Source organism: Megalopta genalis, chromosome 13 (genome assembly GCF_051020955.1).
Source record: "Megalopta genalis isolate 19385.01 chromosome 13, iyMegGena1_principal, whole genome shotgun sequence".
Taxonomy (NCBI): domain Eukaryota; kingdom Metazoa; phylum Arthropoda; class Insecta; order Hymenoptera; family Halictidae; genus Megalopta; species Megalopta genalis.
In genome coordinates this window covers 10366782-10394473 of record NC_135025.1, presented here as the reverse complement: position 1 = coordinate 10394473, position 27692 = coordinate 10366782, and the positions used below count along the sequence as shown (strand labels likewise).

General features: G+C 32.6%; 2 protein-coding genes and 2 pseudogenes across 2 annotated transcripts; 2 read left to right on the top strand and 2 right to left on the bottom strand.

Moving 5' to 3' along the window:
• Window positions 1-3553: 3553 nt before the first annotated feature.
• Window positions 3554-5053, bottom strand: LOC143260478 (uridine 5'-monophosphate synthase pseudogene; annotated as a pseudogene).
• A 4108-nt stretch (window positions 5054-9161) lies between these two features.
• LOC143260477 (uncharacterized) lies at window positions 9162-10899 on the top strand (annotated as a pseudogene).
• A 4812-nt stretch (window positions 10900-15711) lies between these two features.
• Window positions 15712-18021, top strand: LOC143260476 (uncharacterized). Its single transcript, XM_076525960.1, has 2 exons — window positions 15712-16131; window positions 17983-18021. The coding sequence occupies exons 1-2, from the start codon at window positions 15712-15714 to the stop codon at window positions 18019-18021; spliced, it is 459 nt and encodes a 152-aa protein (XP_076382075.1).
• A 3487-nt stretch (window positions 18022-21508) lies between these two features.
• Window positions 21509-25718, bottom strand: LOC143260475 (uncharacterized). Its single transcript, XM_076525959.1, has 7 exons — window positions 24749-25718; window positions 24515-24691; window positions 24087-24469; window positions 23465-24014; window positions 22306-23416; window positions 21752-21999; window positions 21509-21702 (listed from the first exon to the last, which is right to left on the bottom strand). Exons 1-7 carry the CDS (start codon window positions 25716-25718, stop codon window positions 21509-21511), a joined length of 3633 nt encoding a protein of 1210 aa, XP_076382074.1.
• Between the last annotated feature and the right edge of the window lie 1974 nt (window positions 25719-27692).

Genomic DNA, 27692 nt, shown 5'->3' with positions numbered 1-27692 from the left:
CATCCATGGCAAGCTGAGATTTCAGCAATAACCGCTTTAATCGCATTCAAATATTCGTAAATTAGCCAAAACTTATCTTGTGATAATGTTTGTAATTTCTTTTGTAGGGACGACAATTTTGACTTTGGATATTTCTTTCTTAGGATTGCTGTTTCGATGATAATAATAATAATAATAATAATAATAATAATAGTGACGGTGACGGTGACGACGGTGACGACGGTGACGACGGTGACGACGGTGACGACGGTGACGGTGACGGTGACGACGGTGACGGTGACGGTGACGGTGATAATAAAACCTTTTAATTAATTGTAAAAAAAAAGAATTACTCTAAAAAACCAACCGACAAAGAACTTAGGACACATGACCGCCTTCGATTAACGCCTTTCTTATAAAGAATAAAAAAATCTATATAACATATAAAGTATGAAATAATAGAAAAGATGAATGCGCGTTGAATGCCACGGGGATCACCGGTGACCGGTGCGCCCAAATCGATAGAAATATATATAATTTAAAACAAATGTCAATATCTAAAATTTTGTATTATTACCATCGTCAATTCAAACAGTGACCCCTGTCGCAATTAACATGTCAAACATGGTTATACACATTTCGGTATTACATCCTAGACACCTTTCAGTATAGCATTCATCAATATATTTACATTTTGCCAGTGCGCGTGACCATTTTGTCATGTTGCATCTTGCTTTCGTCAGTATATATAATCCCGATGTACTATTTATTTAAATTGTATTTGATTGCGAAGCGATCTGCCATAGTCTTCTAAACAGTTCACACACTATTTGTTTTTTTTCAGCATTATTTTTGCTCATTATGTCATTTGGCAGATGACGTTTGACCGACCTTTCAGTTTTTGTCGTCAAGGTTGTTTTTTCTTTTTAAACGGATTTTTTATTACATCAGCCGCTATCATTTTACTATTCTTCCATTTTTCTAGCGCCCTAAGGCGGCCTATACATACTTTTGTCAGCATATCTGAGATTCTTAGCTCCTCCAAGATCCTTCCTAGTGCAACATTTAAACTTTTGAAGAGAATATGAAAACTCTTTCTAACCACTCTTGTTATCATACCAGCTCTTAGGGAAGACATTCCCCATACTTCTTTTCCATAAAACATTATGGGAATCAGAACTGATTTTATTAGCATACTTCTCAGTAGTATATTTATTTTCGAATTTCTTAATCGCATACTTAAGACTTGCAGAGCAGCCTTTCGTCTTGAAGCTCCTCCTTTTACTATATCTTCTTCCATAGCCTTATTGTTTATTTTGATACCAAGGTACTTATATTCCATAATTTCATTAATATCACCAAACGGAGTTTTAAAGACGGTTAAAGGACAAGTTATATCTCTATTCCAGTTTATTAATCCGCATTTATTAGTGTTTATCTTCATATCATTTTCTTTTGCCTATTCACAAACTATTTTTATATTCTTTTCTATTTTAATCTTACTTAATAATAATAATAAAACCTTTTAATTGATTGTAAAAAAGAACCGCTCCAAAAAACCAACCAACAGAAAACTTAGGACACACCATCGCCTGCGATTAACGCCTTGCTTATAGAGGATAAAGAAAATCTATGTAACATATAAGGTATGTATAATAGAGAAGACTTTCAAGAATCAAGAGCGGATTTTTACTGCCGTCTTAGTGCTACGGTATCATCAGCTGACCCATCTCCCTCCAAGATTTAGAATAAAGGATCAAGAACCTTCAAGATCAGCTAAACATGAGATATCATCATCTAGATTTATCTCCAATGCTAACGACACCAACTGCCGAGAGTTTTATCATGCTCCACCATGTAACGAGCCATCTCTTTCAGAGTCAACCTATAGATACTTATCTTCATCGAGCAATAGCTCTCAATATCTAATAATTTGGTTGTCAATACTATTACTTAGTACCTCCTACTAAAGATAAATAAGTTGTAGATCGTCAACCACGTGATCGTCAACCACGTGGAGGTGTCTACATCTGACGGCGATAAACAAAACAAAGAATAAAAAGAAAGAATAGACATGGAAGTCTCACAACATGACAATGATCCACCAAGCTAAATCATATGTTCCGGGTGACCTTGAAGCTATATCATATGTATCGCCAGAATCTAAAGCTAAATCAGATGTGTCTGCTAAATTTGAAGCTTAATCGTATGTTTCGGCCGAAATAGAAGCCAAATCGTACGTTTAGTTTAAATTTGAAGATAAATCGTATGTTTCGGCAGAATTCGAATCCAAATCGCACATTTAGTCCGAATTTGAAGCTGAATTATATATTTCGGCAGAATTTGAAGCTATGACATAAGAATCGTGTGAATCTGAAGCTAGATCAGATGTATCTGCTAAATGTGAAGCTGAATCGTATGTTTCGACAGAAATTGAAGTCAAATTGTACGTTTAGTATAAATTTGAAGATAAATCGTATGTGTCGGCAGAAATAGAAGTCATAAGTTTCGGCTGAATCTTAAGCTAAATCATCTAAATCTGCTAAAGTTGAAGAGAAATCGTAACTTTCGGCTGCATTTGAAGCCAAATCACATGTTTTGACTGAGTTTGAAGCTGAACTATATGTTTCTGCTGAATTTGAAGCTATATCAAAAGAATCGGATGAACCTGAAGCTATATCAGATGTATCTCCCAAATTTGCAGCTGAATCGTATGTTTTCGTTTACAAGCGAAGATATTACCTTAGAATTTCCATTTCCATCTTTTATAATGTAAGTGTCCTACAATAAAACTGAATTTTGAGGGAGAAATTTCAATCTTTGAGGATGAATTTAGAGGACAAGAATTTTAACAGAATCTAATTATTTACAAAGTTTCCATAGTTCGATCATTTTAGAGTTTGAGAGCTTCACTTGTCTGCCACAAGTGGAGTATTTATACTTTGATATCTGCAGCAAAGCGATTACATAGGTGAGAAGGGATCACGTAGTGCCAGAAAACCTAATCCCTCATCTTTAACGTTAAAATTGTTATTAATCTGTACGTATTGTATAATTTATTCTTATTCTAAAATGAACTGTACACTTGAATGAAATATAATACGAAATAAAAATAGCTATGTGCAACAGGTTAAATATCGCTCTGTGCATCATACTTTCAGGGACCACGCGTGTTTTAATTTGAATAGACAGAAATCATGTGCGAAAAATCAAGTGCCATGGACGTAGAATTGAAGAAGCTAGCCATTTCACTTTTTGAGATCGACGCGATCAAATTTGGAGAATTTGTGACCAAAGTTGGTTTGAAAAGACCAGTGTATTTTGACTTGAGAGTAATAATCTCTCAGCCAAAAGCTTTGGTATGAGTAATTTAAAAATTCTATTAAGCATACTCTGTCATTTGTATAATTTTTAAATTGTTTATATCCTTTGATATTTCGCAGGTTCAACTGGCAAAGGCACTGTGGAGACTGTCAGAGGACCGTGAAAAAGGTATCTCAAATCTGTGGTGTACCTTACACTGCTTTACCATTAGCTACTTTGATATCTGTCAATTTTAATATCCCCATATGATCTACACCAATTTAAAAATACCACGCGGTTCGTTAACATTTCCTAATGCATTTTTTAACCCATCTACTATGCTCTTTTCTGCTATCGCATGCACATTAACAATATCTGTCCATTCCGCAATTTTGTAAATACCCTTTTGGTATTGCAAAGACACTGTGTTGCCGATATCCGCGAACTTCCGGTCCTCCATTAAAAGAAAATCGTGCTTCTTAGCCAAATCTTGCAAACGCTTTAAAAAATCACAGCCGATGTCTTCTACTATGTCTACCTGCGTTTTTAGTACCACAATGTGTGGTCCTACCAAATTTGCTAATTGTAAAATAGAGTCTGCTTTGGTCAAGTCTGCTGCCAAGCACAAAGTAGATTCTTTTGTTTCCATTAGATTGAATATTTTAGATGCAATCTCGTTTGTAGCCTTATTAGCGCGACAGTAAAATGGTATTTTCAGTCTGCATTCTGGAACTTTAAAAGAAGCTATTTAATATTCTATGAAGCAGAAAATGATGATGCAGCGTAAAATGTTATTTACCTTGATTAACGATAACAGGAACTTGACATAGCGACAAGTAGTTTAGTACATCTTTTCTTATCGTTGGTGTAATCTTGTCGACTTCTACGAGGTAAGCTAAGAGACTGGTGACCAAGTACGAACTCCACATGTTTATACCATTAGCTTCAATATTCTTTTTGCCACCCTGTTCTCTGTCAATCACTACAAGAGCATCTGTTACCTTCAAACCCTCTTTTCTTAAAGTTTTTACAGTCTCTAGGATACTGCTACCGCTAGTGACTACATCTTCAATGATCACACAATTATCTCCTAATTTAAAATGGCCTTCTATCATTTTCTTTGTGCCATATGCCTTTCCCTCTTTTCTTTTGATTAACATGGGGATATTAAAATCGACACATATCAAAGTAGCTAATGGTAAAGCAGTATATATAAGGTACACCGCAGATCTGAGATACGTTTCCACGGTCCTCTGACAGTCTCCACAGTGTCTTCGCCAGTTGAGCCTTCGAAATATCAAAGAATATAAACAATTTAAAATACCGCGTGGTATTTTTCTATTGGCGCAGATGTCCTCTAAAGGCGCGTTAACAAATGACGAGTACGTTCGGCACGCAGTGTTGATCGCACAAAATTTGAACATAGTCGCTGGCATCGTTTGTCAGTCGAATATATTCACGAATCCAGGTCTCGTTCAGCTGACCCCTGGAGTGAAGCTCGGCCAAAGTTCCGACACACACAATTTCGGTCAACAGTACAATACTCCAGAATCTGTTGTAAAATCTGGAGCAGATTTAGCTGTTGTTGGTAGAGGTATCACCGAGGCAAAAGACAAGTTAGCTGCCGGGTTGGAATATAAGAAGGAACTTTGGACTGCTTACAAAAAACGATTGAAATAAAAAGTATTTTCCAATTATAAACTACCACCATCCATAAATGGATCAAACCTATCCCTTGCAAACCGTTGTTCTTCGACTTGGCCTTCAACATGGTCGAGTTTCCGGATTTGAGAGAGAAATTCGGAGATCAAGCCAAGAAGGGCGGCCAGACTGGACTCATAGGATTCGTTAAAGGTTTATGGGGCTGGGGAAATAAATAAAACAAGTCTATTGTAAGCGAATGATACTGGATTTTTGATGTTATCGCACATGGAGCGGTAATGCGTTTTTAGAAAGGTTCTCAAATATCTCGACGAGCATCGAGTTTTCACTTATACCAACAGCAATATCCATTAAAGGAAATAAAGAAATATTATTGATATATTCGATATATTTACTTAACACACCCTACGGATTTTTATATCTGTTCAAACCTATTGAAATTTACAAGCGAAGATATTATCTTAGAATTTCCATTTCCATCTTTTATAATGTAAGTGTCCTACAATAAAACTGAATTTTGAGGGAGAAATTTCAATCTTTGAGGATGAATTTAGAGAGGGCAAGAATTTTAACAGAATCTAATTTTTTACAAAGTTTCCATAGTTCGATCATTTTAGAGTTTGAGAGCTTCACTTGTCTGCCACAAGTGGAGTATTTATACTTTGATATCTGCAGAAATAAACAGACTAATAAGAGAAAAAAAAAGTGGAATATAAAAAATTGCTGCACGACGGCGCGGGAAATATCAAATTTCTAACATCACCGAGGCAAAATACTGGAGTTAGTAGTACATATAATATTCAAGAATTTTATCTCGGCATCTGGAATCTTGGCAGATTATCGTGTCAGTGATTACATTAGGCGAGAAGCTACGTTCCGATCACCAGTCTCTGCCAGTTTATCTACTTGTGGGTCTATGGGTACTTTGACGAGAAACGGTACGTTTATCATTCTCGACAGCGCGATACCTCTGCCCGCGGAAAATACATTCGTGCATTCGTGAAATTAAGATTTTTGTATTATAATGATAATAAAAAGATTACAAGAGAAAAAAAAGTCTTTTACTAACCGAACACGAGGGACACACGAAGCCACTCATGTTTTCGATAATGACAAATATGTGTATGCCATATAAAAACCTACCTTGAAAAATCAGTCAAATATAGTATATTTACTTTTTACGATAGTTTTGTATTATGAAAAGATTAGTTTTGTCATTAAGTGTATTTAGAATAGTTAAAAAACGCTTTTTGATGTTTTTTTATAAATTGAATTAAGTTCTTCTAAGTCTTGTTTAAATTGTCTTTAAACGAAATAAATAGTTACAGTATTTATAGAAAATGTTATATACAAATTATATCACATTTTGTTGCATACATGTTTATTAGTTCATTATAGTTCATAACCATTCTTAGTAATATTTTTTATTATGTGCGAATGTAGGAATTTTTTTTTTCTAATTCCAATATACAAATTATCTAAAATAACATTTATACCTTCTGGTTCAGTGGCTAAGATGATATCACTACAGGGGGAAATGAATCTACTTGTTTTATTTGACTGTTTACCTTACATTTTTTTAGTATATTCAATAAACTAGTTTTTTCTGTCGAACCTTCAAATTTATAAAATATTTTGGAAAATTAACTTTTAAGCTTAATTCTCAAATACGTTGTATTTTTATATTTTGTTTATTTAAACCGCTCATTAATAACATTTATAGATATTAACCGGTTCAATATTCGGTATTAAAAATTTAATTTAGTTAATAATCTTTTAATTTTAAACTCAAAATAATATAAAATTACAACTCACTATAACCAAAACAATCATTTTAATGTTTTGATATGTATTTAAAGCAAAATGTTTTTCTTTATGTATTTAAAGTAGCCTTATCGATTAAACGTAAACGGTTTGTAATTTTTTTTTTAAATAAATAATTTTAAACAAATATTTATGTAATAATCCTGTTTATACTGTTATTTTCATATTATCATTAAAAAATAATTCATGAAAAAAAATAATCATTAAAACTCAAATATTTTAAAAACATTATGAAAAATAGTAAAAGTAGAACATAAAACTTGTTTTTATATATAATCTCGTTTTAATATAGAAAAGGGTTAAGTTTTTGTGTTTTTATCAAACTGTTGTTTATAAATTTTACAGTTAAAATAAAAAAAAAATATTTTGGAAAAGTGACAGTTAAAATAATTATAATACGGTATCTATAAAGAGTTTTTTTAAATCTATATTCTATATATAATTAAAGGTCTTAAATATCTCTTTAAGATTTAAATTATTTTTTGATTTACTTCACAATTTTTGACCCTTTCTTTGTATTATTATATAAATTACAAAACCGAAAAATTTTCATAATATTTTATCCATGAACATTAAGAATAACAAGAAGGCCAATATTGACACATAAATACAAATTTTCAAGAGAGATTTCTTATTTAGTATAACATAAATTGCTTACTGGTTTACTTTATTATTTATTCCTTTTCTTTTTAGTGGAATACTATAAGTTTTACTTGATGTGTTACTATTTTCAGCAAAATAATAAACTTATTTTAAGTATTTAATGCTATTAATTTTAACAGACTATTAAATTTTGTAAATTTTTTATAGCGTTTTGCACTGATATTTAAAATTATGACGTGTTTTAAATATTTTTAATCCGCTGTTGTTTTCTATACTAACATGATACTCTGTTTGACAGTAAAAACAATATTTATATAAAAAAAAAACATTTTCTATCATAAAGTTTTATAGTATAATGGTAAACGTCTTCTTTTCTGAAAATTAAACACTTAAATTTCTTTATTAGGCAAAACATTTTTTAAATGTTATGCGTAAGAACTTTGCTATTATTCTGAAATTCAAAATTAATAAGTAAAAAAGGCTTACAGTTTATTATTCTTCAAAGAATAAGAAATGAATATAAATGTTTTATTTAGAAGAACACAAATAGCAATATGTTTTACAAAGATTATATTTTATTTTATATAAATAAAAAATAGAATCTTGTTTCTTATTTGTTGCTTTTCTCCTTTATTTTTAAAAAAAACTCAAATCATCTCAAAGGTTATGCCAGGAAAATAATGCAGTGTGCAATCAAAAATACTGTTTGTACACACTACCATTCTGGATTCATATTCAGCAGTTAAAATTCTTTTTTAACACTTACTTTTTTGTAATATCAGTTACACAATGCTTTGACAGGTTTAGAATATTCTCACCAATTTCATCTCTTGGTCCTTTGATAATGGTTTTTATTGTATGTTTGTTTAAAGAATCTTATGATGATTACAGAAGATATATTAGAGATTGTTTTATAAACAATCAATTCTATGTAGAATATATTGAAAATGAGGGATTTAAACGTGTTCTTAAGACATCTGGACATAACGGGGCAAATATTTCTTAGAACCGATCAACTCGATGGAGAAACCGACTGAAAGCTTCGTACTGCTGTTCCAAGTACACAAACAGTACCTTCTGAACAATTAAAAGATATAATTGTTTTGGCGGAAGAGACACATAAAGATATTTACTTGTTTAAGGGGATGCTTACGATTGGAGAGCTCAATGAAAATGATTTAGCGGATGTTAAGCTGAACAAACCCAATGTTGAATCTGGAATGTTTTTTGATAATTTATTGAAGTTACTGACAAATGATTCCAATAAAAAATCTGAGGATGCAGAACTCATAAACGCTTCTATAAGAAGTGAGGTATATATGATTGGGTTTATACAAATTCTACATCTAAAGATTCTAAAAAGAACTTACCAGAAGAAAATAACAACGATCCAATTATAAACTCAGGAAACTTATCCACAATAATGAAGTTAATAGTCAACCAATAGAAGAAGATGGTGAAAGAGATGGAAACCATCCGCAATCACTGTCTCTTGAAAATATGATTTGGATGAATACAATTTTGGCTTCATCATCTGCACTTGGTTTTGTTGTCTATACTCTGGTGCTGATACTAGAGTTATAATGAAAACTTAAAAACTTAGAAACAAAGATAGTATGATTGATAATGAATTGAATGTTTTTAGTAAAGCTCTTGGATCTTTAGCCGCGATTGTTGCATTGATATTTACTATCTGTCAAAAGTCAAAACAATTTTCTTTAGTCACATTTATAAAATTTATTGTCCTTTTCTTATATATTATACCGATTTCGTTAAACGTTACAATTGAGATGGCAAGATATATCTATGCATTTTATATTACTAAAGATGAAAACATTCCCGGCACTATTGTGAGAAATTCGAACATACCAGAAGAATTGGGTAGAGTTAGTTATTTTTTAACTGATAAAACTGGTACATTAACAAAGAATGAAATGGAGATGAAGAAAGTACATCTTGGAACAATTTATTATACACAGAATCTTAACGATGAAATATCAAGAAATATAGCCAAATTTCAGAAGACCAAAGGCAAGTTTTTATGAGAGGAAAGAAAGATTTAAATACAAAGGTTTTTGAACTCGTTCATGCACTTTGTGTATGTCACAACGTTACACCAGTTGAATCGGACGGTAAACTTACTTACCAAGCATCTAATCCTGATGAAGTGGCCATAGTTAGTTGGACTGGACTTGTTGGAATGAAGCTTGTTTATAGAGATCGAAATAGAATAGTTATACTTGATAATATTAATGAGAAACAAGTTTACGAAATCATTCATATATTTTCTTTTACTAGTGAAACAAAAAGAATGGGTATATTATTAAAGTATAATGGAGAAATACTTTTCTTTATGAAAGGAGCAGATGTAGTCATGAATATAATAATTAAAACTAATGATTAGGTGGAAGAAGAAACCAAAAATATGGCTAGAGATGGTCTTAGAACCCTTTTTATAGCAAGGAAGACACTTTCACAAGAAGATTTTGATACATTTGAAAAGATTTATAATGACGCAAAATTAAATCTTGATAATCGTATTGAGGCTATAGCTGATGTAATGGCTTCTATTGAAAAAGATATGAATATTTTGAGGTTGATGATAAATTACAAGACAATGTTAAAATGACATTAGAAAATTTAAGGAATGGTGGAATCACAGTGTGGATGCTTACTGGTGATAAAATAGAGACGGCCATCTCGATAGCAATATTATCTAGGATATTTTCAAAAAGTACCTCATATATTATATTAACTAATATAGATTCTATAAAAGGTTTAGGTTCCAAACTTAGAAAGATCGAGGCAGCTGACTATGACTTTCTTATTGTAGTTGAAAGTACTCTTACTCTGATTATGAACAATTGTTTTGACAAATTTATTGATATAATCTAACTAGATTCAATTGTAGGATGTAGATTTTCTCCTACTCAAAAAGCCTTGGTAGCCAGAGTTCGAAGAAAAAGAACAAATAAAATAATATGTTGTATTGGAGATGGAGGAAATGATGTATCAATGATAACAGATGCGAATATTGGCGTAGGTATAGTTGGAAAAGAAGGCAACCAAGCATCTTTGACATGTTATAGTATTAATAAATTCTGTTATGTATCCGACTTATTTTTCTAGCATGGTAAAAATTCATACATGAATAGTGTTAAGATAACACATTTAATTATACACAGAGGTACAATTTTGCCTGTTCTTCAAGGTTTGTTGTGTTCAATCATTTACTTCATACCTTTTAGCCTATATAATGGTAGTATTTTAATAGCATTTGTGACAGTATATACTTTCTTCCCAATTTTCTCATTGGTTACAACCAGTGACATATCTCGTGATGTATGTAATAGATTTCCTGAACTTTACAAAGAGCTTGTCTCCAAAGATCAACTTTCTCTCAGAGAGTTTGCTACGTGGAACTTCGTATCGTTTTATCAAGGTGTTATTATTCTCACTACTTTCTTCTTCTTAAAGCAAGAAATGTTCTCAATATCTACTTTAACATTCAGTTCGAATAATCACTAATAATTAATGAAATTTTTATAGTAATGTTAACAGCAAATAGAGTTAATCGAACAGTTGTATTGGGTTATATTTTTTCACTGTTCCTTTATATCATGTCTTTCTTCTTATTCAAAAAACAGCTTTATATTGATACTGAAATATATATATTTTTAGGGAAGGTCTTATTCGTTAACGTTATAGCTTTAATTGTATCACTGGTGAAGCTTCTGTTTGAAATTTACTTTTGCCCGCCAACTTATTCAAAGTTAGAAAGAGATTTTTGTGTGATTTCAAATAGAGTATAAATATTAATAAGTACTTAGATGACAATAGATTTTAAGTGGTTAATGCTTTTGATTGTTAAAGTTCTCTCAATTAATTAAAAAAGTTATGGTTTTTTATCTTTATAATGCTAAATTAAACATTTTGACGTTAAAATAAAAAAATAAAATAGTTGGTATGCTTAAATTTAAATATTTTCAAATATCACACATATTCTTAATAAAGGCAGTGATGAGTGCGTCTTGCAATTTTCAAATATATACATCCGATGAATAGTTGTTCTTTTATTATTTGGTTTGTAATATGTATATTTTTTCAATGTGGAAAAAAAGGGAAATTAAAAAAAGAAGTTAGAGTAGAATGATCAAATAAAAAAAGCAGAAAAAATTTTATAAATTGTATGCTTTTAAAAAAGAATAATCTAGGTTTTATAATTGTCTATGGATCTTTAAATAATGGCATGTAAAGATAATATCAAAAATACAATAATAGCAAGTATAATTTATTACAAAATACAAATATCGTGGTTAACAGAAAAAATGAATTAAACAAATTTTTAGTTATAAATTTTAAAATCATATAAAAATACTTCATAAATATTTACAGGATGGCGTTGAAAATATAAAATGATAAAAAATGTCTAATATGATGAGAAACTGCCATAAATTCAAAAAATACATTTAATAAACTAAAAAAGTATCAAAATTGAACCCGTGATTTTCTAATCAAGAACTACATAGTTAAAGGAGTTATATAAAAAAATATAATCCTCATTGATTCCAAATAAACAAGAGGCATGGATCGGTAACATTCTAATATAGTTGACTTTTCGAATATATGATTTAATTGGTCTTGCCTCTCTTAAATCGTTGTTTAAATCTATGAAGGAGAGTTATAGGCTTTTTAATGTCTTCTTTGTATTCTTTAAGTAATTATTTATATTTCGCAATTTCCTTCGAATATTTGTCTTCAAATTCTTTTTTTTCCATGGGATAATCTTTATTTTATTTGAAAAAAAGTTGTTTAGTAAGAATGTCAAAATTTGTTTGTGATTATAATTAAGATAGTTTGTTATATCTAAGTCTAAAATATACGTTAACATAGAGTTTAAAGTTTAATGAATTAAATCGATTAAATATTATAAATTAACCCATGCGATATGATGTATTGGGACTGTAAAACCAAAAAATATTTATTTAACTATCCCTATAAATATAGTTTATGTAATCAATCTCGAATTCTAAAAATTTTACTCAAAAAAAATAAATGTTCCATTTTTTTAAAATATTAAACACTCATAGGTCAATTAAAAATTGTATTATAAGGAAGAATGTTGATTAAAATATAGCACTAAACGTGTCTTTATCACAAAGATGGACTCTGCATATAATACTCAATATACAAGCTCCTATATCTCTTTGGATTTTTTAAAAATTGATTGATAAAATAAATTACACACGGATTACACAGTCTCTATTTATAAAATCAACATAGTATCTCAATGAAATTTTTATTTAAAAAAAAAAGATAATATTGTATTGAGTTGTTAAACTTGAAAATAAAAACAATTTTATTTTAAAATATAACGGTATAAAATTGAGGCTCTGAGTGATGGCCAAATTGAGGAAAGCAAAAAAATAAAGAATTCTTATAAAGTTTCTGATTAGAAAGATTATAAACTGTCACAAGACGCATACAGTTGAAAGTAAGATCCTGTACAAGATGTTAATGTTGAAAAAGTCAATATATAATAGAGGGAATAAATCTGCATCTATTTAAAGCCTTTAATCAGAGTACTAAATTTGTAAATCATTTTTACCTATACTAAAAAAAACATATCTTAACTTGTCTGTTTTTATGTTTTATCATGGCATTAAACTGTTAAACAATCTGTTTTGAAATATATCCACTAAAGTATTCAAAATTTTAACAATAAATTTTTTTACATGAAAAAATATACATGTAAGACGATGCTTTTTTTCCGAATTGTAGATATAATTCTAATGAAAATAATTTTTTAAAAGTTGCTTCTATATTATATCACACTATAAATATTAAAAAGTGAAGAACTTAATTTATTTTTCTTGGATTGTGTGTTCTTATTTTTAAATTACTTCTATGAACTTTTGTTTCTCTTTTAATTAGAAGAGAATATAAATTACGAGTTGGATATTGATTTTAACGATATAAAACATATTCATGTTAGATGCTACTCATTTTTTTATGTTTTAAATAATTCATACAATATTAAATGCTATTTTGTTTAAAATTGTAAATAAAAGTCTTTAAAAACGTAGTAAAAAAATTTTAATTATACAGTGGTTTTTAAAACTTATAAATCATATATAATCATGGTTTATTTATATTTCATATATAAATCCTCATTAAACTATTCAACTGCTAAATATTGTTTAAATAAAGAGTACTTCACTAATAATAAATAACTATTTATTATTATTGATTATAATTGCACTTGAGTACTAAGGTAGTATTGTTAAAGTAAGTATAGTTAAGGTAGTATTGAGACAAAAAGATATTTTTCCTCCCTTTTTACTACTAAAATAATCTCTTAAAATTCTTTGTAACATATAAATCAAATTATTTTCTTTTATATAAATTAATATAGTATATTCATAAAACAGCACATTCTCTGATATTTAATTTTTTAAATTTATGCCAAATTTTTTGTAATAAAATTTTATAGACAAAAACAATCAAAATATTTCAATACTATTAATACTGTAACGTACGGAGAATCTACCCACGTATTTTTTATATTCCTTCCTGAAGGCATACGAGAACCTCCGAGGGGTTACGACGACGAACGTTCTGGAATCGGACCACATAGCAACACCCCCACTACCATTTTTCCACAAAAATCTCAGTATATAAAGGGCTCAAACGCGACCGGAATTTGGGCTAGTTTCGTGACATTCGTCGACACGTAAACGTTAGTGAGATCGAGTTCAATTCTCTTTCGACCAATCTACGAGGTAAGAACCTAGAGTCAGAAGCCCCCGCCGGTTCAGTGCGAAAAACTGAGAGCGCGTTTAGAGTCCGCAAACACACACTCACACTTGTTAAACTCAACGCGCAATAAATTAGTTTCTACCAGTTCTCTTTGGTTTCTACTTCAATCATTACCATCTCCTGCTTCGAACCAGTAGTAGATAAAAACCCACCAAGGTATACCTCAACCGCTCGAGGTGTATCTGTTCCGTTCCGTAGGACCTCCCGTAGACCGCTTTCGCGAAGGTTTATGGCGCGGACAAGCGAGGATCATAAAGAGACGGAAACCTTTTTTCCATCTGCCGAACATCTGTGCAGTGTCTTCCGTCTTTTTAATGACCGCGACGCGTCGTAGACCCGAAAGGCCCGGAAAACAACCCCGTCATAAAACTCGAGGATTTTAATGGGTCTTGGGAAAGTTTAGTCCCAACTGTCGCTGGGACGATATCTCAGGCCCCAGAGGACCTCGTGACCACGCAACTACGCGACACCCAACTCTCCTAGACAAGGCCTGTGTAGGACGATATAAGAGGGTGGTGACAAAACGTTTAGAGGACACTGATTGGAAAATCGTAATATTCGAGAAAAACCAATCAGTGCATCCCGGCGTGGAGGTGGAGGTTCCTTCAGGAATCTCAAGCGGGGGTAACCAATATAAAACAACGCGACCAGTCGGGGCGCAAACAGTCAAAACACACTTACACGCGCTCTCTTTCTCGCTCTAGCTCTAGCTCTTGCGTACAGTACAGTCGGTGATACGGGGTCGTGCATTCGGGCAGTCAGCGAATCGGACACTCTCTCGAGTTCACGAGGCATTCCGTAGAATCCTCATCCGCGGCATAAATTCGCTAACGAGCGAACTCAATCGCGGATCGAAAAAGCTCGACTCGCTTCGTACACATTTTTGGTCCTTCGAGCCGGATCCTCGACACATTCTGGTCCCTCGAGCCAGATAAGTGCGAAACAGTATCTTTATTTCTTTTTCTAACAAAGTTACGAGGCACTCTAACACAAATTTCTCCAAACACCTTATCCTAACTTCCTTGAAGGTAGCCACCCGTGTCGAAATAAACATCGGCTAGTCTACGCACCTCATCCTAACCTAAAAGGTAGCCACCCGTGTCGAAATAAACATCGGCTGGTCTACGCACCTCATCCTAACCACTTTGAAGGTAGCCATCCGTGTCGAAATAAACATCGGCTGGTCTACGCACCTCATCCAAAAATTCCAATTGCATGCAACCTCCGGCCACCCAAACTGCCTGGCCCTCGGCTCGTAACAATACATTCATTATTTTCTACTTATTTCATCAAAATTCATGATCAAACCATCTATCAAATAATATATTTCTTATAAACAATTCTCTGCGACGATTATAAATTCTTCATTTCTTAACATCATTTCTACCTATCCTCTAAAAATGTCAGACCAAAAAATAGACTACAGATACAAATTGATCATGATAGGAGAAAGTAACGTAGGAGAAACATCTCTTTTACGCAGATATAAACTAGACCTGTCTAGTTTAGACTGTCTAGACTATGTCCAAGAAGCTGGTTATTGATTCTAAGGTTATTATGCTAAATATGTGGGACACAGCTGGACAAGAAAGGTTCAGATCTATAACAAAAAATTATTATAGAAACATTGACGGTGTTTTGTTAGTTTTTGATGGGCGCACATTTGCTTGCATCGATAAATGGTACAACAGCTTACAAAAAGAATCTCCTAATACACCTCTATTTCTTGTGTGGAACATATCTGATCAAATACCGAATATTGATGATATACGAAATGTATATGTTGAAAAAACACATCAAATGGGAATGGAATTTTATGCCACTAGTGCAAAAGAAAATGTGGATGTTAGTGCTATTTTTGAGGATACTTTACTACTCGTAAAGAGCCAGTTGAAAACATTTCTAGTAGAGTTAGGATTAAGTCACGTAGAAAATGGTGCTGTTAATAAATTTTATTATTGCAATGAATTTTTAAATTAAATAAAAAAATTGTATCGCATTTTAATACCTAATTTGTGAAGTGGTTAACTGCTTGCATGTTAACTAAAATATTTTTAAATTTGGATCAGATTGTTTACAAGCCAAAAAGAAGAGTTACCTGTATCTATTTACATTAACATTCATAATTGAATGTTTTTTATTTTTGTTCTAGTAAACAAGCTTTTTATTACATTTAATATTTAATACGTTGTTATATAATAATTGTTAAACAATTAAATAAATATGCAAAATGCCACAATTCAATTCAAATTGCGCTATAACGTGCGTGTTATAATGTAATTTTTATTTCTTTAATATAATAAACAAATTTTTACATTTTTTTAGAAGATGCAAATATATTTTTTACAAACAAAGATATAAATTATGTATTATTACACAACTTAATATTGCCAATACATGTATTCCATAATAAAACTTTTTACAAGATTTAACTTTCATACAATATGTTAAATATATAATATGTTTTCAATATATCATTTACAGCCACTTGAGACACACTTTATAATTTGCTTTTAATTCCATAATTAATAAATAGAGTATGATTAATATTTTACATATTTTTCTTATTTATTATAAATATAGAAATATTTAAAGCAAATTAGCTTCATTTTTTTATAATCAAAATGAATATGTAATAAAAAAATTGCCATAGAGGAGAATTATGAATAAGTAAAAATGATGAAAATTTATAATAGATTGTCATTTAACATGATTAAATCGTATTTACCTTTATTCCATTGCTATATTTAATTCTAAAAAAATTATTTGATATTTAAAGCCTAAATATTTCATTCAAAAAAATTCAATATAAAAATTTTGAACAAAGAAAACTTTTAATTTAAAGATACAAAAAACTGTTATCTGCCTAAATAAAAGAAAATTCTGTTTTAAAAAGTTTTTAAGTTTTTAAACTCCAAAAGTGATCTTATAATTTGACGCTATCCTGTGCAAACACATTTTGGTACATACTCAAAAATATCTTAATGTAATGCCGTTATAATATTATATACCTTGGAATTTTACAACAAGAAAAAAGATACACACTCAAATGTTACTTTACCTAAAAATCCTTTATTTCAGTAATATACAACCGTAATTTCATAACATTCGCAATCTATATAGCCGTTTTTTTATAATATGTTCTAAAAATTAAAACAAATTGTCTACCACATATATTTAAAATATTTTAATGTATATTCTTGATTCTTAAAATAATACACAGTATTCCGTTAGTGATAACTCTTCTGATATACACGAATCGGAACAATAATCACTCAATGTTTATTATAAACAAATTTACCACAGAAACTGTGTGCGAGTCCGACAACTTTATCTTTATGATACTTAAGAATGTGTGGCTTATCACATAAAGGATAGCATATTATGTCATTGTTATTTAAAGCAAAATATAAATTTGTAACCACCTTATCGAGAGTAATGAGCTCAACGTTGTCGTTGAGGTAAAATATTGTTTTAAGTTCGTCTTTTATATAAATAGAAACCTTATTATTAGATGATATAACAAGAATATCTCTTACTGTATAAAAAGCAGTACAAGAATATGGCTGTGGCTTATAATCATTATCATAACAAAGACTATGTAAGTCGTAAATCTCTATTTTTTGCGAATGCTTAATAATTAGTTTTCCATCAAAATCATACAGACGGCAATTAGTAAAATTTTCACTAAAATCCCGTGATCCTTCCTTCGAATGTATTGAAACCTTTTTCTGGTTAAGAATGACAGTAAAATCTTTTATACAGCAGATATCGTTTGCTTTGTGTTTATAGGAGATTTCCTTAACAAGAGTATATGGAAATAGTTTGTAGTAAATCGAGATTTTGTTTTCATGAAAGTAATATACATATCTATTGAAAATGGTTTTTAAAAATGGAATGGCTTCTCGGATCAATTATAATCTTAGATGTGTAAGATAGTGATATATCAGACTTCGAAGTAGTTTTTATTATTAGTGTCGAAGAAAAGTCCATTTGACTGAGATAAAAAAATAAAAAATTTTAAAACCTAAATATTGAGTTTAAAAAATAAATAAAAAAGATACGTAGATTTTATACGTAGAATTTAAATAGTATCTATTTTTTGTATTGTTTTAAAATAATGATTAGTATCAGGCCCGCCTTTCTACATTTTAGAACCGGTGCAAGAAACGAATTGGGCCCCTTCATTTTTTTTTTCGCATTATAAGGTACATTATCATGACTTTTATAAAATGTAGTCTCCTCAATCGCGGTCCTATGTACATTGCACTCATTTCACCTCCTAGAAGGACGATCCTTATTATTATAAAAACATAAAATTCCGTTATAAAATAAAATATATTTTCGATAAAAATTTTTGACATTTTTAATGTCTTGATAATAGCCATTAAGTCTATAATGAAAAGCAAAAATTCATCTTGTCTAACAATGGTAGTTTTTAAAGTTAATAAGTTAAAATTTAGAACTATATTTTCAAAAAATTCAGAAAAAAACAAAGCTACATCAGTTGTTATAAAAAATAGTGTTTTGGTTTTTTTTAAATACATTGTTATTATCGGAGAACTTCTATCTTTTTACATTTTTTATTTTTTGATAACCCCCTCATGTGAATATAAGGGAAAAAATACTTTCATCTCTTTCAACTAAAACACCATTTGACAAATTTCGTAAAACATTGAGTAACAAGAAGAAGCTTCCTCAGAATTAATGGAAGGATTTGTGCAGTATAGTCCACAAAAGTGATTTATATGACTTATAGTTAATAAAAAGGACGATACTGTGCATATTCTTTTAGCATCTGTACTATATAAGAAGTGTAATATAAATCTTGTTCCTGTTAAAAAATATATTTTGGAATGTTTAGATAGAAAAATTAGACTTGCACATTTAAACTTGTTTTATGTGACCTGTAAGAACTACCCCAACATAATGTGTGATAAAATAAGTAGTTTCTGTAATACAAATGGACATGAAATTTGCAAAGATATTTTAAAAATGCACGAGAAGTCTTGAAAATAGAGTTTACTTATAATTATGATGTAATACAGTCGTGAATAAATGATGGTTATTTATTTTGTTTTAAAATTTTTTTATCATTTTGCTTTAATTTTTATATTTTAAGGAAGTTTGTTTGGGGTAATGGCTCGGCAATGGGGGAGGGGGGAGGGGCAAGAAATAACGCCTAAAATATGAAAAAACTATAATTTTTTAAGAACATAGACTGAGAGAAAGAAGTTTTTAAATTTGCAGTGGAGTTAATATTAATTAATATAAGTCATAAATATCGTGTTTGTTGCGGAAGTATGAGGATTGAAAAAGGCAAAACCAGACACTCGATACATGGAAGCTGGAGTTGTGGTTTTGAGATGTGTAGGAAGATCTATTAAATGTTTTAAAATACTATTTATCACAAATCCATATTTGAAATTTCAACTATTATACAAGTACTAGCAAAGCTAGCCCGTTTTAAAAACGGGAATGAATTATTACCTGTATCGTTTTAAATGTCTTTGTTGTTCATAAAATAAATATCATCGTTGTTTTTTGAATTTTTTATATTTTTTCGTATTTTTCAAAAATAGGGGTTAAAAAAATAAAAAGGGACCAAAAATAAAGAAAAAATTTAAAAAAATAGAAAGACTTGTTAAGTTAGATAAGTCGCCAAATAGAGAAGCAATATAAAACTTTATGGTAACTTATCATATCGACAAGAATAAGACAAAAACGAAAACATTAATTTAAGTGCGTTTAAAAGCAGCTTTTGCACATTTTGTTTTAACTTTCATGAAAAAACAAAGGGTAAAAATAAATAAATAGGCCAAAAGTTGTCTTTTTATATATAGTGACTAGCAAAGCTAGCCTGTTTTGAAAACGGGAATAAACAATTATTTGCATCCTTCTAAACACCTTTATTACTCATAAAATAAACATTAACACTATTTTTGGCATTTGTATTTTAAAATTTTAAAATTTTTCAAAAATAGGGGTTAAAAAAAGTAGAAAAGCATCAAAAATAAAGAAAATTCTAAATAATAGAAAGATGTAAAAAGTTTTATAATAATTAATTAATTAATATATGAGTAGCATAAGATTTTACGGTACCTTATCATATCGACCGAAATGGGATAAACACGATTTTAAAACTTTGAAAGGGTTTTTTTGATGTTTTCTATACTATTTGTTTTAACTTTCATGAAAAATGCAGGGGAAAATAAAAAACCGATCAAAAGTTACCTTCTTATACATAGTGATAACGTTATTTAAAGATATAAAGGTCAAATATACTGCAATTGATTATGAAAAAATTGGTAAATATGTTAAAAAAATTTATTTTGTATGAAATTTTCTTGTAAAAATACCTTCCAAAGTCTTCAATATTTTTATATTTTTGAAAATTTTTAGGGGTTATTTTTTAATTTATTCCCCCCCCCCTCATTGCCGGGCCATTACCTAAATTTATTTAATTATTATTATTCCTTTTTAAAAAAGACATGATATATAAAAATTTATATTCAGTACGGGTAGAAAACAAAACTTTTCTTTTTATTATCCATTTGTTCATCATTTTTGCTTTTTATTAAAACGCCATATCCTGATAAATTATATATAACTTGTTTATAAAAAGCTACATATATAAATGTTATTTTAACTGCTCATAAATTTAAGGGACAATATGTTCTATAGTGGTTTGGATTGAAAATCTCTGTAAATATAAATGCACGTTTCACACACACACACACATGAAATACAGCCCGTTGTACAATTTTATATCTTAAATAAATCCAGTTGTATATATTATTTCTTCTTAAAACCGTAATTCAACAGTCATGTTTCTTGATATAAGAATACTGTACAGATACTTTCTAGCAACATTCAATATAGTAGCCAAAAATACAAAAACTCCAAATAAAAAGAAAAAATACAATAGAATGTCCAACATAACAGATCTTTTTATGTCCATATTGAAATAAAAAGGTGAAGGAAATATCAAACAAATAAATGTTGATGCCATGTTTACCAACAATTGTGTAAACAATACCAAGATTCATTCCGGACACTGCAATACAATTATAAGAGTTGTTATACAAATATTAACGACAGCCTTTCCTCGCTGTTTGTCATAAGATGTAGGATCGGGTTTTAGTGATTGACTCCCGCAATATCGCAATACCTTTATAACGAAAAATCAACTTTATTAATAGAAAAAAAAACGAAATACAGTGACTCGCTCTTTACCGGATTGACGCCCGATCACAACTGAGGATCGCTTCGGCGATCCTCTCCGCGTTACCGCCGATCGCCTTCCTTTGTTTCTTTCTCATCGCGCTCGCGGCGTCCTACACTCGGCCATTCCTGCATACTCTTCGTTCTCCGAAGAGTTCACATCATACGGCTTCATACAGTCAACCACAGTTGTGGTGATACGCGACCCTTCGCTGCCTCCTACACGGATGACCTCGTACCTATCATTACGTCTGACTCCGGACACTCGATATGGCCCGAGAAATTTCGCTTTCAATTTAGAGCCAGGATCGTACTGAGTCTTTTTAATTAGCTTTACGTTTCTTATTGTACACCCGTCGATTCTCTCCTTGTATTTTTAATAAGTTCTTCTTCGCATTGATCCTTAACTCGCTACGTTCGTTATCAAAATTATCCACTACTTCTTGCTGTATTATATCCAAAATTCGTATATCCTCCGCTTGTCGCATTTTTGTTCCGAACATTAATTCAAACGGGGACATGCCGATACTTCGCTGATAAGTGCTATTTATGCTACGCTGTACACGGTCTACCATGCGATACCACCTATCCGAATTATTTAAACATAGTTTCGTCAATATTGGTATAATTATTCTGTTTACCCTTTCGACCTGTCCATTTCCACGTAGAACACCCGTTGTAACGAGAATATGTTCAATGTCTTCCTTGTCACAATACTGCTTAAAGTCGGCTGATGTAAAAGCCGCACCGCGATCCGAAATTATACGCGCCGGATTACCAAATATTTTCTGTTGATTTTCTAACTTATCTAATACTTCTTTTGTATTGGTTGTTTTTGTTGGTTAAAGCCACGCAAATTTGGAGAAGCCATCGAGTATTACAAAAATGTACTTATACGCTTTACTTGTGCTTGTCATTGGTCCTAAATGGTCGATATGATAAGTCGATAACGGTCGATCTCCCTTTGGAATCGGTGTCAGTTCACCCTCGGCTTTCCCTTTCTTTCTCTCTGCTAAAATACACGGAACGCAACAACTAATAAACTTCTCGAGCTTAGCTTCTAAATTAGGTATGTAATACTCGTCTTTTATTCGCTCCGTCATCTTTTTTATTCCAAAATGTCCATTTTCATGTACTTTTCTAATAATTTCTGTAACCATACTGGCTGGTAGAACGATAACTTTTTTGTTATTTATTTCTTTCATTAACACGCTGTTTTCTATAACATAATTTTCGTAAGGTTCCGTTCGTAACACTTGCTTTATCACACGAATACGTTCATCTTCATCTTGTTTCTTACGCACTAACGCTAATACAGTATCTTCTACTATTAAAACTGGGTAACGACTTAACGCATCTACATGAGGCAACTGTGAGCCTGGGCGGTGCTCGACTTCGTAATCAAATTCTTCTAGAATTAATGCCCATCTCGCTATCTTTGGCGATGGATCGAACTTGTGCAGAGTCTTACGCAATGCATCGCAGTCGGTAACTAATTTAAACTTTATTCCTAATAAATATATCCTAAACTTTTGTACGGCTTTAATAACAGCTAAAATTTCGAGTTCATAGGAGTGATAATTTCTCTCCGCATCCGAAGTCTTCCTACTCATGAAATAAACTGGATGAAAATGTTTCTCGTCAACGTCTTTTTGCAACAATATTGCACCGTATCCGTCTTTACTTGCGTCGGTATGCAATTCTGTAATTGCCGTAGGATTATAAATTCGCAATGTCGGTTTATTAGCCAACGCTGCTTTTAACATTTCAAACGATCTTAGCTGTTCTATGCTGAAACTAAATTTAACGTTGTCCTTTAGTAAATCTGATAAAGGGCGGGCTATTTTGCCATAATCGCGAATAAACTTTCGGAAGTATCCTGTGAGTCCTAGAAAACTCTGAATTTGTTTCCTAGATGAGGGAGTTGGAAAATATTGTACTGCTTTAATTTTCGCTGGCGATGGATATACGAATCCATCTTCTATTTCGTAGCCGAGATATTCTACGCGTTTTTACAGAAATGTGGACTTTTTCCAATTAATATCTAAACCATTTTCTTCCGCGACTTTTAACGTTTGAACCAGCTTCTGAAATGCATCTTCATTATCAACGCCAGGTACGATCAGATCGTCCATGTATGTGAGAACAACTTTACACGCGATTAGATGTTTAAAAACTTCTTGTATAAATCTGAGAAAAACTGCAGGACTATTACAAAGACCAAAAGGGGTTTTCGCGAAATCGTATTGTCCGCTCGGAGTCACGAATGACGTATATGTCTGACTTTCCTTTCCTACTGGTACGTGAAAAAAACCATTCCTCAAATCAATCACCGAGAATACCCGAGCACCCGCTAACGCATCCAAACTATCTTCTATAAGCGGCATCGGAAATCTGTCCCTAACTATCTGTTTATTTATCTTGCGATAATCGACGCAGACGCGATACTCGCCGTTTTTCTTCGGTACGATTACTACCGGACTTGTGTATTCGCTAATGCTGGGATGAATCACACCGCTCTGCAAACATTCCTTGATTTGTTCAGACAGGACGTCCTTCTCTTTCAGCGATAATCGTCTCGGACGAGAGTAGATGGGATCCTAGTTTCGTAATACGATCTTGGTTTCGACTGCTGTCTTCACACACTCAGCGGGCTTATCGTTTGAAACTACGGTCTGTATCTTATCGTCGAAGGAAGTGTACGCACTTAACTCGTCTTTTTCGATAAAATTTATTGATAATAAGTCAATAATGTCTTCATCTACGTTAGAGTCTCTCTTATTCGTTTCACTGTGTTCAGTATAGCTTTCACTTTTATTGTCGCCTGCTGTTTTCACCGTTATCAGCCCCTTATTAATGAATAGTTCCACTCGATTTAAAAAATCACGTCCTAGTATCACTTCCGATGTCATGGATTCTTGCGGAACCACCAATATGCTGGTCATGTGTTCGTCCTCGCCAATAACCAGTTTCGCGTCAAATCGCTCGATCGGGATAATTCGCGCGTTACCGAATCCCGTGAGCGTGCGCGAGGTTTCGTTTAGCCGCACTTTGCCTATTTTGTCAAAAAGATCTTTTCGAATAAGGCTTACTTCACTACCTGTGTCTACTAATGCGCAACACGTTACATTGTCAATGCTCACTCTGAGTTCGCCGTCGTTACATTGTATAGAGTTCACCTTCGCCCCACTTTGCTTCGATTTCTTTCCTTCGGGATAATTTGGTGCAATGTGACCGAAATTGTTACAATTAAAACATTTTAGTCCTTTTGCTTTGTCTGGGCAGTTTCAATACTCATGATCTATCGAACCACATCCGTAACAATGAGTCTTGCCGTATTTGCCATGAGGTATTTTCTTTTTCTCTATTTCTGCTTTTTTGATAAACGGCTTCTTGTCTTTCATCATCTTTTCTTTCCTTCTGTCGAAGAGTTCCAAACGTTTCCTCATTTCGTGTAACGAACATGCACCATACAACATTGTTTTGTTCATTTCTTCGTCCTGTATTCCGTTGATGATGTGTTCTATTAGTGCGTCGTCCTCCACGTTTCCTTGGCTTGCTATTTCTTGCAGGGCACCGATGTATTGCCGTGCGCTTTCGTTTCGTCTTCTTCTTCGCTTTGCAAGCTGCGCGTGAACTATGGCACTATTCACTTCGGTCTTAAACTCATGTTTTAATCTTTTCTTTAATATTTTCCATGAAGTTAAACCCGTTTCGTACGTTACGAACTGTTTAGCCGAACCTTTCAGCATACGTTTAGCATACAGTAGCATCTGCACATCGTTCCATTCCAATAATGTGCTCAATTCCTCAAAGTCTGCGATCCATTTTTCAATTGGCAGTCTATCGTCTCCCGTAAAGTACGCTAGACATACGTCAACGTCTTTTATCGTAAATTTAACGCCACGTGTAGCACGTTGCTTGCGTGTCCACTCTTTACTTTTGTGTCTTGCTGTCCTCGTCGCGCCCTTGCTAGATGCATAGGTATCTTCAGCTGAAACGTCGCTTTCCGCCTCCTCGCTGTCGGAAACTTTTTCCGCTGTGTTCCTTTGTAATTGTTTTATAAGTATGTTCCTCAATTCCTCTTTTTTACCAATGGGTTTTATGTTTAACTTCATTAATTCACGTTTCAGCTGAACCACTTTCATTTTCTTTATTCTGCCTTCTGTGAGTGCATCGGTCGTTTCTCCGCTTGCGTCTTTCCATTTTTCTTTTGCGGAGTTCACCACCGTTTGGTCGAGAATATCGTCTATCTCTTCTGACGTTGTGCTACGCGTTTCAATCATATCGCTTCTTTTCTCCATCGCCTCACACAAATATTCCACACGCTTATCGCTATTCTTCTTACCGAAATTCGTCACTTTCGACTTTTGCAACACAACTTATATTGCATTTAACGATTTCGACACTGTATAACTTTTACGATATTATCTGTCGTCAATTCACTTCGATCCCAGGGCGAGCCCCCACTTGTAGGATCGGGTTTTAGTGATTGACTCCCGCAATATAGCAATAACTTTATAACGAAAAAGCAACTTTATTAATAAAAAAAAAAACGAAATACAGTGACTCGCACTTTACCGGATTGACGACCGATTACAACTGAGGATCGCTTCGGCTATCCTCTCCGCGTTACCGCCGATCGCCTTCCTTTGTTTCTTTCTCATCGCGCTCGCGGCGTCCTACATATATATACAGGGTGTCCCACAATTATTTTAACAGCCGAAAATGAGGGGTAGCTGAGGTCATTTGAAGTAACTTTTTCCTTTGCGAAAATGCAATCCGCGGCTTTGTTTACGAGTTATTAACAAAAAACACTGGCCAATGAGAGGTGACGGTGCGAGAGAGAGGGTCCGCGAGAGAGTCCGCAGCACGAGGCTTTGACAGAAGGTCGGGACGGACTCGAGCCGCGTTCGAAGTATTGAACAAGTCACGAAGCGAGAACTTTCCGGATTTTTTTAACTACGCAACAGTGATATTTTTAAGAAAAACGCTGTTCACCTTTACTTTAGAACGTCTGAAGAATATTCACTAATTTTTTGGACTCGAAATAATATGTAGTTTAACCGTGACAGTCGTTTTAATTTTCTGGTGTGCATGACTCCTTATGTGTACCATATGAAATTTTTATGCAAGGTGTACAGTGAAGATTAAAAGTTCGTAAATGATATTTTAATTTAAATAATTCCGTGTACGAACAGAATTCAACGAATGATTCGCAAAGCTGATTTAATAATAAATAATCGCGTTAAGGTACGTAAAGGATTTGTTTTTTAGAGAAATTGAAAAATATTATCGATAAGAAACTCACCCATTTAGTTGAGGATGCATTTGCTGACTCGTACGTACTGACCTCGTACAACGAACAGCTGATCCCAGGTCGATGACCGCAACATTCGAGGGATACTGTCGGTGGAACCTCTGGTATGGTTATTTGCGAAGTTCACTTACACTGCACTGTCACCAAACACTGATCAGTTATTTAATCACTGATAATCCGAATCACTTGTGGATATTTAAGAAAGATCACTGAGACTCGTTCGCGGATAATCGTTTATTCGACGCGTTCGTTCGGAAGTCGACGTTTCACTGCCGAAAAATTCAGGCCTTGACTGTGGGTCCTTGTTGTTCTTCGTTCGGCCGTCCGAGGAAATGACACTCGATACCATTTTCTTCGCACGGCCATTAATTACGTTCTAAGAGCGCAGGGTGACAGCGGGTCGGACACAGTTTACGTCTCGGCATATCTTGTTTATTTCATTTGGCGGTACCCTGCGCTTCGAAGAAAATAGTATCGGGTGTTATTTCCTCGGACGGCCGAAAGACGAACGACAAGGGCCCACGGTCGAGGCCTCGATTTTTTGGCAGTGAAACGTCGACTTCCGAACGAACGCGTCGAATAAACGATTATCCGCGAACGAGTCTCAGTGATCTTTCTTAAATATCCACAAGTGATTCGGATTATCAGTGATTAATTAAGTGATCAGTGTTTAGTGACAGTGCAGTGAAAGATCAGCGGTACGTTGTACAAGGTCAGTGCCCTTCGACATCATGAATTTCAGCCAGCAAATGCATCCTCAACTAAATGGGTGAGCTTCTTACTGATAATATTTTTCATATCTCTCTAATAAACAAATCCTTCACGTCCCTTATTTATTATTAAATCAGCTTTGCAAATCATTCGTTAATCTTCACTGTACACCTTGCATAATAATTTCATATGGTACACACGAGGTGTCATGCACACCAGAAAATTAAAACTGCTGTCACGGTTAAAC